Here is a 16429-nt window from a genome sequence, read left to right on the forward strand (position 1 = left end):
AGTTTCTTTAAGTAACAAAGTTAACTTGGCCATCTCTGACAACGCTAATACCTTCCCCCACCATTCTTCAATTATAGTTTTCCATTTCTGTCTATATAACATTCTTGCTGCTGCTGCTGCTGACTGATATAAAAATACAGTTCCATATTTTCTTTCTAGAGATTTATCCAAAAGTCCCAGCAGATAGGTCTTAGGTTTCATTTGAATATTTATCTTAAAATCTTTTGAATTATTGTATGTATTGACCTCCAAAATTCCTTAACTTTTCGACAAGTCCCCCATAAGTGATAAAAGGTCCCATCTTGATGTTCACATTCCGACACATACCAAGGTTCAAGAATGTTTGGAAGCAATGTAAATGGTAACAGGTTGTGGTTAACTACTTGTGATAGAACAGAAACCTGTACATGCTCAAATCACTAGTCCTATTCTGAAATTTAAAACAGCTGTGGAACTCACTCTGGGTCAAATTAAGTCTGAGACAAGCTGCACACAATGAGAAAAAGTTACTGTGAGATTCTACAATTGATTTATAACCATTCTAAAGGCGTTTATAGTGTGCAGAGTACAATTACGTTAATTGCCTCTTTCATTTCAAAAAAGAACTATGAAGTTAGTTAATAAGGCCATTTTATAGTGTACTAACTGAATCTGACATTAAATAACTAGTCCAAGGCCACCTAAGCAGTTCCTTTCTGAGAAACAATTTGAACTCAGCTCTACTCCAGTCGAGGACACTTTCACATTGCCATTCTAAACTTGTTGTTAAACCGGTTGGAAAAGCAACATCAGGATCAGGGATTTCATACAGTGTACTTAAATCTGTTAACAAGCTATATCTGAAGCACACTGGCCATTTCAAACCATGCTATTTTTCCCCAACCCTTTACTAAAACATTTTTCTCATCTTTTGTTAACATTCCTACTGAACACTGGCAATATAGCACTGAATTGCTATATCGGTCTAGAACTATAGCACAAAAATTAGAGTGTTTAAAAGACAGAAGAGAACACTCTACAAAAAAGATGGGGAAAAGAAGCAGCATGTTTGGACGTACTTCAGACATTTAAAAAACCACACTACAGCGATTAAGAAGCTCAGGCTGATTCCGCATGGGCTAAAAACAGCAGTGTGAAAACGGTGTGAAAACAGTACAAACCCTTTTACACCGTTTTAAACCCTTTTACACCATTTTCACACTGCTGTTTTTGGCCGATGCGGAATCAGCCTCAAAGAAAATTTGAAAAAGGAAGAGAAAATCTCAGCCCTGTTTTGCAAACAGAGCACAAGAGGCTTTGTATGAAAAAAAAAAAAAAGGGGGGGGGTCTGTTAGCTGCCAGGAACCAAAATGTTCCTGTGTCTGAAATGACACAAAAAATCCATCAGCAACTGGCAGCCAAAACAGATTATAAATTCTGTTTGAAAGGCACCTGACATTCCAAATAGTTAAGAAAACTGCTGAGAGTTCATGTTGAAAAGTCTAGATTCCAATTTCACCTCAGACATTATTGAGGCAGCACTTATTCCTAGTCCTAAATCTGCAATATGGGTGCTCTTCGTGGACTTTAAAATGCCATTGCAAAGATTATGTTGTCTGAGGGTAGGGATGAAGGTTGCCATGCACTGCTTGGCAACCAGCAGGGAGGTTGGAGGTGGGGCACAATATCATGGTAAATTTTTAAAAAATGTATTTACAGTTTCATTTACTTACCAGAAGCAACAAAAGAGTAGCTCTATGAATCACTGGTAAAATCATAGAGTTACAGTAACTCCTAGAACCACCTTTGTCACTTTCAGTAAAACTTTTGGTAAATAAACAAGGTGGCATTTTAAAAAAGTATCCCACAGCTACTCCAAATGATGGTGGTCAACAAGACTTGAGGGGATCCCTGACCCCAGCCAAGGCCTTGGGAGCCTTAGCAGGGAATATGTTGTCCATCAGTTTGCAGCTTCCCAGTGTTGTCAGAATTGGGACTGTCATTGTTTTTAAAAGTTATATGCCACTCTTACCTGAGCAGCAGCTTTTGGGCTGGGCAAGACCTTGCCAGGCCCATATCAACAAAACTACCTAACTTATCACAGGAGAGAAAGGAGCCTGGGTAACATAATAGGGCATGCACACAAACACAGTACAATATCCTCTGCAAAATGGCTAGAAGGATGGCCAAGGACTGTCAACTGACTGCTCCTGGAGGGGAGCTGAGGGAAGAACAAAGTTTACCCCCTCCCCTTTTCAGCATAGTGGGAACTTGGGGAAAAGGTGAGAGAAGGAGGAGGCTGCAGGAAACTCCTTCCCCTCTGGAGTGTAGGTTACAGGGTGGAAACTGGGTGGTTCTGACAACTAAGAAGCAAAGGCACTGGGCAAACCACCCTCTAGCATATCTCCCCTATCATACTGAATAGCCAAAAACCTCTCAACTACAGAAGACATTGTTACAATAGTAATAATCATAATTATTACAAGTGTTCATACCACAAGATTATAAACTGGAATAGCTAAAGATATTTTCAGATGTCCAACTGCAAAATGTGTTTTTAAGAGGAATTCATACAGGCTGGATTCTGATACTGCAAAACATCCAATTAGTTTGTGTTGAGCCCAGTCCAGTCTCATGCCTGTACAACCCTTCCTTCACCTTTCACATGCACAGCTAAGTTGAAAGACATACTGATTTGAAAGAGCCAAAGTTTGTGTGATATACTGGGGTCCTCTAGCAAATTGTGTTTGTTTCTACGAACAAGGATTCACAACCAGGATTAAAACAGCACTTTAGAATCCCGCCTTCTAAAAAACAAACCACAATTTGCCAATTTGAACACTACAAAGATCTGGTAGTTTTTTCAAATCAAGGAATCTTCAAGCTTGGGTCCACAGGTGTGAAGAGAAACTTAAGAAACCTGAGTTTGGCTAGTTCTCATAATGAACAGATCAGAATTTGTTCGGTTCAAATTGTCATGGAGTTAGTTTCTCGGCACAAGCATTTGGTTTATTTTTTATATACTTCTGACTGGAAAAGATATGGCTGTCTTTTTCATTCATCTATTCAATGGCATAATGGGATGTGTTACTTTCTTGAAAGTAGCAATACAATTAATTGCACCTTAATGAAGGGGACAGATACTTGAACACTGCATGAAAGAAATCCTATATAAACCACACTTACCTGGGTAACCACAAAATTAAAACAATGGGGTCTGGCACCACCTTAAAGATCAACAAAATTTTCAATTGTATAATCTTTCATGAGTCAAAGCCCATTTCATCAGAATACCCTTCTTCTCCCAGATCTAATCGGAAGAGAAGCTTGAGTGATGAAAGCTGGAAATAAGTAGCTGACTCGCCACGAACCCTTGAAGTTTCACCTCATGGGGTTTTCAGGGCAACAGACAAGCACGGATGATTTGGCATTGCCTCCCTCTGCATACAGTATAGTCCATCTTTTTAGTGGTCTTCCATCCAAGTACTGATAATGGTCAACCCTGGTTAGCTTCCAAGAACCCAGAAAACGTTGATGGTCTTCAAGGTCCTACTGGACTTGAATTTTCTACTACTACTACAGACTAACATGGCTATCCACTGAAAACTATAATGTGTATGGTTACTAACAGATTAAGTTGTATAGTAGCTCATAGTTGACATGTGGGTGAAAGCCCTAATAAGGAAGGCAAGACTGACTCTCAGAGGGTTCCATACAGCATAATTGTCAGTGTGCCATATTCTTATTTGTACAAAGATGGTTAAGTAATAATATCTAAATATTTGCACAGCATCTAGTTTTGTAAAAAATATATATTTCTGGACCACTATTTTTTTAAAAATGAAAAATTGGCGGGTCAGTAAAAAATCTAGTGTTGGCAAATGCTTTTTCATTTCTTTGTACAGATGAGGATGTATTCATGAAATTTTCCAAGAAATGGTCAATAACCTGGATGAACTATTTTAGTGTACCAAAATATTTTCAAATCAAATTAGAAGCTGAGCTACCCAGCAGCAGCACTATCAATAGAATACCAGCACAGTGTCAAAACCTAGTAAACAAATCAGTCAGAAAGTCCATAATTCCTAGATAAGAAATGGGGTAATCACTAAGTTCTCAGTTACTCATGCACATGCTCCTGTTAATCAGATAAAGATACTGCCCTTACCTTGAAATAGAAATGCTTTGCTGGCATTATGTAGTCCAGACACCTGTGTAATTCCATTGGACATATTGAAAAGATCCAGTTCTGAGATAATATCAATCCGTAAGCTGGGATCCATTCCAAAGCCTACAACTATTTAAAAGAAAGAAAAAATAAAAAAGGGGAACAGGTCACTTCCTTTTCTAAAGTAAAAGCGCTACAAATTCAGGGTAATATGGCTACATCTATGAAACTTATTTTGACCTATGCTTATGTTACACGTGTTTCACTGCAAACCGTGTTTCACTGCATTAACCAAAAAAAGTGTTCTTCTTCCCTGATTTTTGCTGTATTTATCTATTTAGGCTATATCTATGCTGACTTTTCAGCCTCCTGCTTGAGACATCTTATAAAACTACCACAATACAAAACACACCACAATACAAAAACACACTCCATTAAAAACAAGCCATTGAACATAAATAGTATAAAAATTATCCATAAAACAGAAGCAGATCATTTTTTTTTAAATTGGTAAGATAAAACCCCTAATTAAAAGCCTAAGTAAAAAGATATTTTTTCATCCTGGCATCTATAAGAAAGTACCGGTAAACGCGCACTCATCAGTGGGGATGGCATTCCAGAAGCAAAGTGCTCTCTCACAAGACTTCTGTGAGGGTAAAACAGAGGAACGAATGCCACAAGCCACTTTTGATCCTCACTGGGGTGAAAAGAAAAATATAGATCTCCAAATAAATAAATGTATACTCTCCCATCCACAGCAATCTTCTGCTGGATTCAACCAGAGTCCAACAGAATCAGTGTAAAGAGAAATGGGCCTTACTGATGTCTAAGTATATTCTATAGAAAACAAAAAGACTGAGAAATTAAGCTGTTGAAAGAAAACCTTAAAGAACTGAGGAAATTGTGACTGATACTATGACAAACAGTGCATTAAAAAATAATTAAGAGGTGAGTGCTTTACTGTATCAAAGGATGATGTCCAAATCCAGAAAAAAACGTACAGAAACAGACCCTATGAAAAAAATCACTGAAAATATGTATTAGAGTACTCTTCCCTGAATGAAACGGGGAGAGGGAAGATTGGAAAGGAACAACAATATACTTGGCAACAAGTAGAACATATTGGGAAGGAACAGTGTGTAATATCTTTAGAGAGAAGAGGAAAGCGAATGATCAGGTAATAGTTAAAGAAGTTCCAAATATTAGAAATACTCCCAGCCCTTTCAGCTTGTTTGCTTGAAGTGGCTGTAGTGTCATGTGGGAAGGCTGGAACATAACATGACATAAAAAGGATGTCAATACATCCGCTCCATATCAGCAGGTGATCAGCATCATCAAAGCTAAAAAGTTCAGAACCTCACAAGCAGCAACATGCATGTAGCCTGCTGGGGTAGGGGCAGATAAAAAAAGAAAGTCCTTTTCTTCACTTGGTCAACCTCTAGCTGCATTTACTACATCTTTGACACTGTTAACTCGCTAGACAAACACAACCAACATCAAATAAAACTTCCTATTTTGGAAGATTTGGACATTAATCAAGCCTTGTTCTCCACAGACATAGCTGACAGGCAACACCATCCTCTCAGGGGTATTTTCACCACTTACTTGGCATCAGATATGAGAATTTTCTTCCTCTCTCACATGACACAAAAGGTGGACATGCACAAAACAGTCCTCAAGGAAAGTACTGTCCTTATAGAGGCCATACACAACCTGCAGTTGTGATATAGAATGGAGACATATGCATACTACCTACAGATAGCTTGAAAGGTCCAATGTGCTGAATGAAGTTACATGGAGTTTTACTGCTGCTGTTTCTGAAGGGATTTTATTTTTATCCAAAGCAACTTGATGCAGATTGCATCTGAGAAGAAAAATGGCAGATGAAGAAAGGGAGCTTTAAAATGAATGGTCAGTATTGTCACACATGTAGGTTGAAAGCAGCCTTCTGTGTCATATTTCATTTTATGATTTTTGTGGTAGAGTGCTTAAATATTCCATTATCAGAACTTTTCCCAACCAGATTAAGGTACCTGTTGAGTTTTCATAAAAAGGGTCAAGAAAGGAAAGAGGCTTAACAGTTTTTTGTTTGGTTCTGGTGGGTTTTCCGGGCTGTGTGGCCGTGGTCCGGTGGATTTTGTTCCTAACGTTTCGCCTGCATCTGTGGCTGGCATCTTCAGAGGTGTATCACAGAGAAAAGTCTGTTTCACACTGTGTCTAAAAGTGAGAAGGGAAAGTTTACTATGGTATATTGTCCATGTCCCAGGGTGGGGAACCAATCATTAAGTGTTTGGGTGGAACTTGCTATGCAAAAGTGTGGTTGAGTGCATTGTATTGCGGGTGGGGTTATCAGTCCATTTTTAAAGTACTGGGAGCCATGCTTTGCTAATTTTTAAAGTCTCTTCTTTCTTATTGAAGTTGTCCTGATATTTGTGAATTTCAATGGCCTCCCTGTGCAGTCTGACATAGTAAGCTTTTGAATTGTCCAGAATTTCAGCGTTCTCAAATAAAATGTTATGTCCAGTTTTGTTTAACACATGTTCTGCAACTGCAGATTTTTCAGGATGGTTAAGCCGACAGTGTCTTTCGTGTTCCTTAATACATGTCTGAATGCTGCGTTTTGTGGTTCCTATGTAAACCTTTCCACAGCTACAGAATATGCCAGCCATAGATGCAGGCGAAACATTAGGAACAAAATCCACCGGACCACGGCCACACAGCCCTGAAAACCCACCAGAACCAGTTGAATCCAACCGTGAAAGACTTCGACTGTTTTTTGTTTCTCAGCTCAAAACTGACCTCAATGAACTGCTGCTTCATATGTGGCTAAGAAGGACTGGAACTAGCAAGCTTTCCAACCGGAGGGTATATAAGCAACTTCATAAGGGGTTGTAATGAACAAGAACTAGAGCAGAAACTAGAGAATTAGATTCATCCTACTTATCCAACTTTGAACAAAATATTCAGAGGACTTAATCACAGAATTTTGCTTAATGTATGGTTGGAGCATTACTGTATATAAACCTGCCCCCTCAAAGCCCCATACATATCAGTATATAAATCTTAAGCTAAACTATATCTGGCTAGTTCTTTGGGTCTTGGCTCTAGTCTTTCTTTTAAACAGATTTCTCCCTCGTCCAGCCTTTTCCCTACCATTGGAAATAGAGAAACTAATGCTGCAAAGAAGAAGCTATGGATAACCGGGAATGGAGATGTGACAACATCATGCCAGCCTCATGCTTTGGCAGAGAAAGATAATGAGAAAGATTCCCAAAGCTCTCTAGTCCATTTAAGGCAGAGGCAGAATGGCAGCTGGGAGGATGAACTTGTTTAAGTTTCACCCTAGGAAAGAATCGAAAATACAAATGCTGACTAACTCTCTTTGCCAAGGTCCTTCATGGAGGAAAAAAGAGGTGGGGCCAGGAAGTCCAGTTTGCAACAGACTCAACCTTGGGGAAGCTTACAGGAGAGTTAACTTCAAATTACCTCCTGCTATAGCCTATAGGCCACTATGCTTGCATTTATTAACAGTGTAATATACATAAAATATATGCATGTGTAACCTCAGCTTGTGGGTTCTGTGGGGCAGAACTAGGAATGAGTTTGCAACAATGATTTTTAAAAACAAAATGGTTCACTTTCTTAACATATTACATATAACATTTAACATCACATTTCAAGGTCCTGTTCAGGTTGCATTTTCAAGTCCTTATATTTACAGTCTACTGATATTGCCAAGTCCAATTCTTTTTTGCAAGTGGATTGGCTCCTGAAGACTCCAAGGGCTTGATGAACAGGCTTCAACATGGTGAAGGTTTCCAGGAGAACTCTCACCCATTAAGACCACAAAAAGAAACCCTTAACAAGGTGTTAAGGGCTTATACAACCAAGGTCCGAGTCTGGTAGCCTTGTCTCCTCCAACTACATGAGGTCTGCAGCCTTCTCCTGCTCCACCCCTTTCTGGGTCAACCCATTCTGAGCATGGGGGTTACACATGCATTTTGAACTATAATGTACAATCTAGAACACCTTTGCCAGTTCATTTTAACTGCAAGATATTTTATAAATTTTGTTTTGGTAGAAATAGTTAATCACACTGATGAAACTGACCATTCCTATAAATATGGCAATATCACCAAAAAATCAGAGTATGAACTGGCAGGTAAACATGAAACCTGCTTCTGCATTAATTTAATCATGAAAATAAAGGATACCAACACACAATACAGATAATTAAATATTGCACACCACTTTCAGCCAGTCAACAACAGACACATGAACAGATAGGTACAGCTGAATCATATAAGCGCTCACACAATTAATTATGAAATATGTGTGGTTTCAGCTTGTAGTTTCAGATTGTAGAAATCAGTCTTCTTCCTTGTTAATTTCTTCTACTAGTGTCAATGGAAGCACATACCACAGTCAAATACTAACTGATTTCAGTGCATCAAGTTGACTCTCCCTAGCCCGCTGCATGAAACAGGCACACAGAAATTTAATCCTCAGCTTTACCTATATGACATTACACAAAACTTGCCTAGGTCCATATATTTAGACACTAGGAAAAAGGCACTAGGAAAATGAATATGCAAGTGATTTATGCCACACAGATTGTACTAAATTTTGCAGATAGGGGGCTGGGTACTTAAACTGGACAAAGCAATGCTACAACAGAAAACCAAGGTGCCAGTTTTCTTAATATGCAATGTTAATTATCTTTACATCTGTTATTGACTCTATTTTTAACAGATATTCAGAAGACAAATAGAAATGTCCCTGACTTTTCTTTCAAGCTGGTACTGCCATCTTCAGTTATTATAACTATGGTACATAATGAACAGCAGACCTGGGGGATATGTCAGGTGCCAAGAAATATAGTGTACTTTGAGAAATTGAAGTTGTTTTCTAAGCCAGGCAAACACTGGCACCTAAACATGCATGTAGATGCCATTCACTTTAAATCACGTTTATAAGGGAATAGGATTGTAGCCTATTGCACTATTGATTGTATAAATCACCTTGCTCTTATTGCATTTCCTATTTCATTCTCCACTGGATTTCTTTGTCTGTCTGACTGCATTTATGTTATGTTGTAGCCCACCCTAAGTCTCAATGAGAAAGGTGGGCTATAAATAAAGTACAGCAAGTGCACCATTATTGCACATTTGTTGCACAGAAACAAATTTGTTTTACAGGATTTTGTTTTCAGGATAAGCACAACATGCAGAATCTTGTAGAACTGGAACTAATGGTGAAACCAATACAGAAATAACTTTGAATAGGTGAAGCTAATGCCACAGAGTGCTGTCTAATTTGTGGTTGGACAAGCATCTTAGGTACCTATTGGACAGAATTTATGACTTTATAGCTCACTGAACATCCTGGAACAGGCACTGCAAGGGTGGTTTCTAAAACAGGATGAAAAAAATGAGCTCTGGTAGAAGAGGTCCCAGAAGCAGTCACTGAGAGAAGGGGAACACAGAAGACACAAAGCTGAGAACAGTGAGGGAGGGAGGAGCATGAAGGGGTTTGGAGGAAGGAAGCACTGGGAAGGAAGATGTATAAGGACAGAAAAAGTTACATAGTGCTATCAGGAAGCAAACAGACTGACAAGAGACTCTGGGACCAGAAGAAAGACTGTATTGGTATGAATTAGTTTGCTAAAATTTGAACTTCAGGGCCCACTGGTACTAAAATTGTCTCTGTACAAGAAGAATTGTTGATGCAGCCAGGATTCAGCCCTGCAGTTTCAATAACTATAACTCCTAAACCAACTAATCTTAATTTCCATTAGATCAAAACCACTTTTCAATAATTTGCTTCCACTCGGCTGAAGTAAGTTAAATAACCCATCCACTTGATCATGGGCCCCCTTTTCCAACACAGTTTCCATTGTCAGAGTTCAGTTTCCATTGTCAGAGTTCCCAGTTCACAGGGCTTAGACCATTTCAATTTGATTCCAACAATGATGGAAGGGATCTTTGGAAAATGTTTAATCAGTTCCAGAGTCAGATAAAATTTATCTTGAAAGAGTTATGAAAAGATCCATCCTATTTGCAAAAATCCAAAAAGAGGAGAAGAAACTGCCCTGGTTTTAACAAAATAAGCAAAACATGTAAGATCCATTTATTGCAATGCCTCAGAGATGTTTTGTGGCTACTTATAAAGGTTTCACCTTCAGTGAGCCCGAGGTTATATATTTCCCTACCTGAAATTTGATATGTAAACTGCAATGTTTAAAGGATCCCTACATAACAAGAGCAGGCCATTCATCTAAGCATCAGCAGTAGTAAGTTGGACAGCTCCTCTGACCTCAATTTTTATCACCACCAATCTGTTCACCTCTCCAGTTCGGAGAATGCCACTGATACAGAAATGATCCCAACTTCAGAGCAGCTCTTCAGCAGGGTATTAATATGCTGCTCTTTTCATACCTATTCATTTCTTTGCATGCAGAGTTTGGGTTTTTTACAACAATGAATAATTAATAAACACACACACACACACACCAAACCTCCTATGGGATAACTAACTCAGTTTTCCTCCCTGTGGACTTCAAATCTCCATCCAAGATACTAAGGAAGAAAAGACAGCTGCCTCATTTGTATCCAGAGCCTTATGTAAAATAAATGGATGAAGAAGTCTCATTTCTCTCCATAGAAATTAAAAGAGACATTAAACGGAAAACCATTTCCACTAAATCCAATACAAATCATTGGATTTTGTTTTTTATGATCCTGACTGAAGTCAAATACAAAGTCTGACTTTCATTACTTCATTTTATCTCAGAAAGAAGAAAAGAATTGGAGCCATTCACATTAAAGACACTGTAGCATTTTCACAGGCCTAAGCTGGATAACGCCTGATGACAACAGGGGAGGGGGGGAAGCTCAAGAAGGAAGGAAGTCATCATTCCAGCGTCAGAAACATATCACCATCTGGTGCTTTTATCAGCCATTTGGCTATCTAGAACATGGCAATTACAGGAGAACCGGGGTTTAATTTAGACAATCAACATTATTTCACAGACTATCCCAGAACATTAGACTTTCCCCCTCACAGATATACATGTTTCAGATGCAGAGAACAGAAAGAACTTCAAAAATTAAATACAGTTGATTGTCTAAATGACAATATCTTATTGTGAGCTAGAAGATAACAACTGATCAGGAAAATGGAAAAAGGGCTCTCACTAAGACTTTTCAAATGTCTTTATGTCTTGGTGCTAGTTTCAATGGATGAGAACGTTTCTGATAATTTCATAATCCATGTAATTTATTCGTATACAATCCCATGAGCTGTAGCTCAGTTGCTAAAGTTTCACTTGAGAGTTTGATGCATGGATGACCCATTCAGCCACTTATAATGTTAACTGCAACTATGGATGACCCATTTAGACACCCTAAATGTAAGGTTAAGCATTGTCAAGTCCCATTAATGCCATTAAGAAGAGAAAAAGAGTTTGGATTTATACCCCTCTTTTCCTCCTGTAAGGAGACTAAAAGGGACTTACAATCTCCTTTCCTCCTCCCCCCCCCACAACAAACACCCTGTGAGGTGGGTGGGGCTGAGAGAGCTCTGAAGAGCTGTGACTCACCCAAGGTCACCCAGCTGGTGTGTGTTGGAGTGCATAGGCTAATCTAGTTCCCCAGATAAGCCTCCACAGCTCAAGTGACAGAGAGGGAATCAAACCCGGTTCTTCAGATTAAAGTGCACCTGCTCTTAACCACTATTACATTGCTGCTCCAAAACAATGAACTGAATTTGTAACAGTTTAATTTTAGCTGAGTTGCACTTGAAATGGCTTCACATATATGGACTTGGGAGATCATTAATTATTGCCATTGCTTTTAACAAAGTGTTTCACAAACTTTTGTCTCATTTCTGCATATGCCAAAGAAATAGATTACTTATGAAAAACTCAAACTGCCACATGACAAAATTCAAACTGACACACAGGACTTCATCCAAAGCTACACAGTTAATTTTCTCATCCAGGGGTCTGAACTCATCTCCAAGAACAGGTATAGGCTATTATAATACTGCTAGGCAGCTATCCTATGGACCTGCCAAGCAGTATTACAATAGCCTATACCTTAGGGCAGTAGTTCCCACCTGGGATATGTATATCCCCAGGGGTACATGCAACAGCACCTGGGGATACATGTGAAAAAAGATTATATAATAGGTTTGTTAACATGGGCATACAATTTTAGGGAAATTGGTTACCAAGGTGTACGCAAGTGTAAAAAGCTTGGGATTCACTGTCTTAGAGCTTCACATTCAAGCAAAACTGGTGTTGAACCTGTTGAAAAAAAACACATATTTTGTTCACAGAGCTCTGCATGCTGGCAGCAGGATCCTGTATGCCCTGTAAATCTGTCCAGTTTCAATGGGACTTACTTCCAAACCAATATTCTTTGGATTACTGAATTTACTGGCATGAGTTAAGAAGTGATTTTGTACTGTTTGCCACTATGAAAAACAGCCCAAAAAATTATGTACAGAAAACTTCCTTTAAAATCATCCAAAGCTAAGCCAATTAACTATACAACTCTAAACAGGAGTAAAGAGAATAAAAGAAACAGATTTTTAAGAAAAACACAAATCTGTTCCTCCATATATATTTCCTGTTTCCATTAGATATTAGCTTGAACGTTTTTATAGAGGATTCTCCGGGTTCTTCCTAATTGCACATGGAAGATTTAGTACCCCAGAGACCTGTTCCCATTAAACCACCCCTTTTAATTAAAAGGCCCCTCACTGCAACAAACCTAGCAAGTCCTCAGAAGAGGAACATACAAGGGAGGAGAGAAGCTCACATACCGGCAATTCGTTCTGCAGGCTTTCCACATTATGATCAGTTGCTCTCAAGGCAGCCTGCTCCAGTGAGCCTCAATTAAAACAGGTTCTTACGCTAACACGGAAGATGGGTGACTAACATAGAAACTCCTACTATGGATTTTTCTAATCCAGACTATCATAGAATAACGTTTGTGCTTTAAAGGATTCTGATAGTCTCCCCGGCCTTATGCAGAAGGCTCCTCTACAAAGTTTCATGAAAGGATTCCCGAGACGTCTGACGGTACCTCCCTTGGGTCAAGGAAACCCTTGGAGACGTAACCTTTTGCTGCTTTTAAGTGAAGCACGCTGGATTTCCCTAAAGCTTCTCCCCTGGCGGTTTTATCAGTCCTTTATCCATCTTCTACGAGCAAAGAAAAAAGACAGCTGGGTGGGAGGGTTTGCTAAACTTTTCCTGACCGAGTCTGCGGCTGATGAGCGGGCAGAATAGCATGAACGAGCAGGTGGCAGGAGACAGGCTGCGAAGGCACCTAACTCAACCACCCGCATTTTCTCCGAGTAAGAGCTTCGCATGAGCCAGGGCAAGTGGTTTGTAAGCTGACTCCCAAACGCCACGCAGCTCCCTGAAGTCGCCGGTTCGGATCGAGGCCATCTGCCGCCTGGCCTGACTGCGAGATCTCCAGCCCGTCCTCCGTACCCTTGAGCGTCTTTCTCAACCCGCCCTCCTGGCCCCACAAGCGCGCCGGGATTAATGCAAAGCAGGGCTAGCTGCCCGGCCGAGGCTGCGAAGGCAAGGGAAGAGTGCCACCCGTGCATACAGCCTGGAAAGAAGCACCCCGTTTTCTTATGAGGAGAAATCCCGGCCAGATAAGCTGAAACCTTCCCGGGTCCTTGCATTCCCCAGTCCCAGCCCCGGGAAAAGAGATCTCCCTGGCCGGTAAGAGTCACCTGCCTGTGTTTTCTACCGCAAGGGAACAGAAGCGGAGACACCTCCTTAACAGGTGCTCGTGTAACAAGCAAATGTTTCCCGTAGAGCATCAAGGGATCCGAAAGGGGGGGGGGGGAGGGAGGGAACACGTTGTGGGTTTGGGTTTGAACAATGACAGAGACATCCACGCAGTCCGCGCAGCCACCTTCCTCGGATTGCGGCTAGTAGGGAAGCAAAGGTGCTCCCCGAAACAGATCGGTAGGGTGGGGTTGGAACAGGACTTGCCCGGTCCTAAGAGAGCTGCTGCCATTACAATGCAAAGTTTCCGAGTTGGCTCGTTGCAAGCTGAGAAAAAATTGTCTTGAGGCAGCGGAGGGGGTGGGGGGCTCTCACCCGGGGATCACGCGTCTCCTTTGCATCCAGCAAGCTACAAAGCACTCCCCAGATTCTGCATTGTCTTTTCCTCTTTCTCCCCGAGCCGTTTCATCAGGCCTTCCTCCCCTCCCCGCCCCCATTAATCGATCAATCGACTCAATCGACTTTAAAGACAAAAAATACTATTCGCTCCACTCCTTTCCTGCGACCCCGTTGGAAATCCATTCGCTCGCAGCCCAGGTTTTATACTAACTCGGAGTGGAAGAGTGTGAGGCTGAAGATCGACCAAAGGGTGGGGAGAGCGACTCCACAACGCCTGCCGACTCCCTTTTGTCTTTGCAATGGAGACGGAAAACGCGCGACTGTGCCTATTACTATATATTATTTTTTTATTAACCAAGAGCCCTGGGCTGTCGGTTCCTGACTAAGAGGCTCCTTGGGGCAAGGATCCCCCCGCCCCCGCCGCCGCCCCGCGGTCCTACCTGCTCTCGCGGCTGCCACCAGGCAAACCCAGACGCCCACCAGTCTCTCCATCGGGGCTCGTCGCGCTGTCTTCCCCGCAGAATTCCGGGTTCCCGTCCCCTCTTTCAGCAGCAGAGGCGTCAAAGTTGAAGCGCCCCTTCCGCCCGGGAGAGAGACCGCGGCACAGTCTCCACCAGCGGCGGCGGTCGGAGGTTCTCCCCTGGCCGAGCCCACGTGCTTCCCGCGGGGAGGGCGTCCCGGCGCAGGCGACCTCTTCTTCCGTGGCGCTCGGCGGCTCACGCCCAGCCTGCCGTGCGATCTTTGTTCGGCTCGCTCTCGTCGACGCCCCTGCCGGTGAGAGAGCGGCGCCTCCAGCTCCTTGGTCGCGTGGATTCCCCCACTCACGGAGCCTAATGGATCCGTCTGCGTCCATCCCCGCCCCCCACAAAGAGGGCGGCAAAGCCATCTCTGGAGAACGGCAGGAGTGAGTAGGAGAGACGCTGCCCGGAGAGCGATCCAACTTATCCAGAAAGGAGGGTCTGCTGCTGAGTTCCACTGCACTCCTCTGTCCCTTTTAGTGGATCTGGAATTGGGGGGAAATGCATGCACAGGAGACTAGACGACCACAGGGTGAGCTCCCTCGTCTCTCCATAGCTTTGCTGTCTGAATCACTCTGTCAACTGGTAGGGAGGAGGTTAACATAAGAAAAGTCCTGCTGGATCCAGCCAGCCGGTGGTCTATCTAGTCCAGCATCCCCTTTCAACCAGTGACCAACTTCAGAGTGGCAACAACAGGTCATGGAGGCTAAGGCCGTCCCCTGATGTTGCCTCCCAGCAATGAGATCAGAGGTTTACTCTCTCAAAATGTGGAAGTTCCCTTTACTAGTTCCCTTTACTAGTCATTATGGCTAGTAGCCGCTGATAGTCCTATCTATCTATCCTCCATGAACCTATCTAATCCCCATTTGAAGCTATCTGTGCCTGTGATCATCACTTTATCCTCTTGCAGCAAATTCCACATTTGAATCACTTGTTGAATAAAGAAATATTTCCTTTTGTCCATCCAGAATAATCTGGATATCAGCTTCATTGGATTTGGATGTCCTTTCTCTATTTTGGTAGATGGAGAAGAAGATCTCTGTCCACACTCTCTACTGTATGTCTAATCTTATAAACCTCTATCATGTCCTTTCCTTAGGTATCTCTTCTTAAAACCAGGAAGTCAAACTCTTTACCCTTTCCTCATGAGAAAGGTACTATAATCCCTCAATTGTCAATTGACCTATTTTGTATTTTACCCCATATTATATGCTAACAGTGTAGTAGAAGATGGTAAATCCATACCATTGCCTGTATCCATACCATTGCTACGCGGAATAATGCTGCATGCACATAAATTAGATCTTAATGGGGCTGATGAGCCTATCTTTTCTTCATGCTTTCACTAACACCTTGGCCATATGTGTGTCTATTTACAAACAAGTCCCACTGAGTAAAGCAGGATTTACTTCCAAGTGAGTGTAGAGGGAATGCAGCCTAATCATCTGTGATAACTACAAAATTAATAAATGTATACAGTCCTACAGTCAGTTTTGCACAACTGTGCTCCAGTGGCTGCAACAGAAATTGTGCATGCATAGATAAACAAACTGCAGTGACTGAAGGCCAGCTCATCTGAGGGATGTTAAGTAAATTCTCTGCAGAAGCATACAG

The 16429-nt window shown here is 41.5% G+C and overlaps 1 protein-coding gene across 3 annotated transcripts in view; it reads right to left on the reverse strand.

The window, feature by feature from the left end:
- NELL1 (neural EGFL like 1) overlaps positions 1-15060 on the reverse strand; it is a 678881-nt gene extending 663821 nt beyond the window's left edge. For all 3 annotated transcript variants that reach the window (XM_048483516.1, XM_048483514.1, XM_048483513.1), the window contains exons 1-2: positions 14738-15060; positions 4148-4276 (exon numbers count right to left, since the gene is read on the reverse strand). In XM_048483516.1, coding sequence (XP_048339473.1) covers positions 4148-4276; positions 14738-14789 — 181 coding nt within the window. In that variant the 5' untranslated portion in view covers positions 14790-15060. The remainder of the gene's footprint in view (positions 1-4147; positions 4277-14737) is intronic.
- Between the last annotated feature and the right edge of the window lie 1369 nt (positions 15061-16429).

This window comes from Sphaerodactylus townsendi, linkage group LG02 (genome assembly GCF_021028975.2).
Source record: "Sphaerodactylus townsendi isolate TG3544 linkage group LG02, MPM_Stown_v2.3, whole genome shotgun sequence".
Classification (NCBI taxonomy): domain Eukaryota; kingdom Metazoa; phylum Chordata; class Lepidosauria; order Squamata; family Sphaerodactylidae; genus Sphaerodactylus; species Sphaerodactylus townsendi.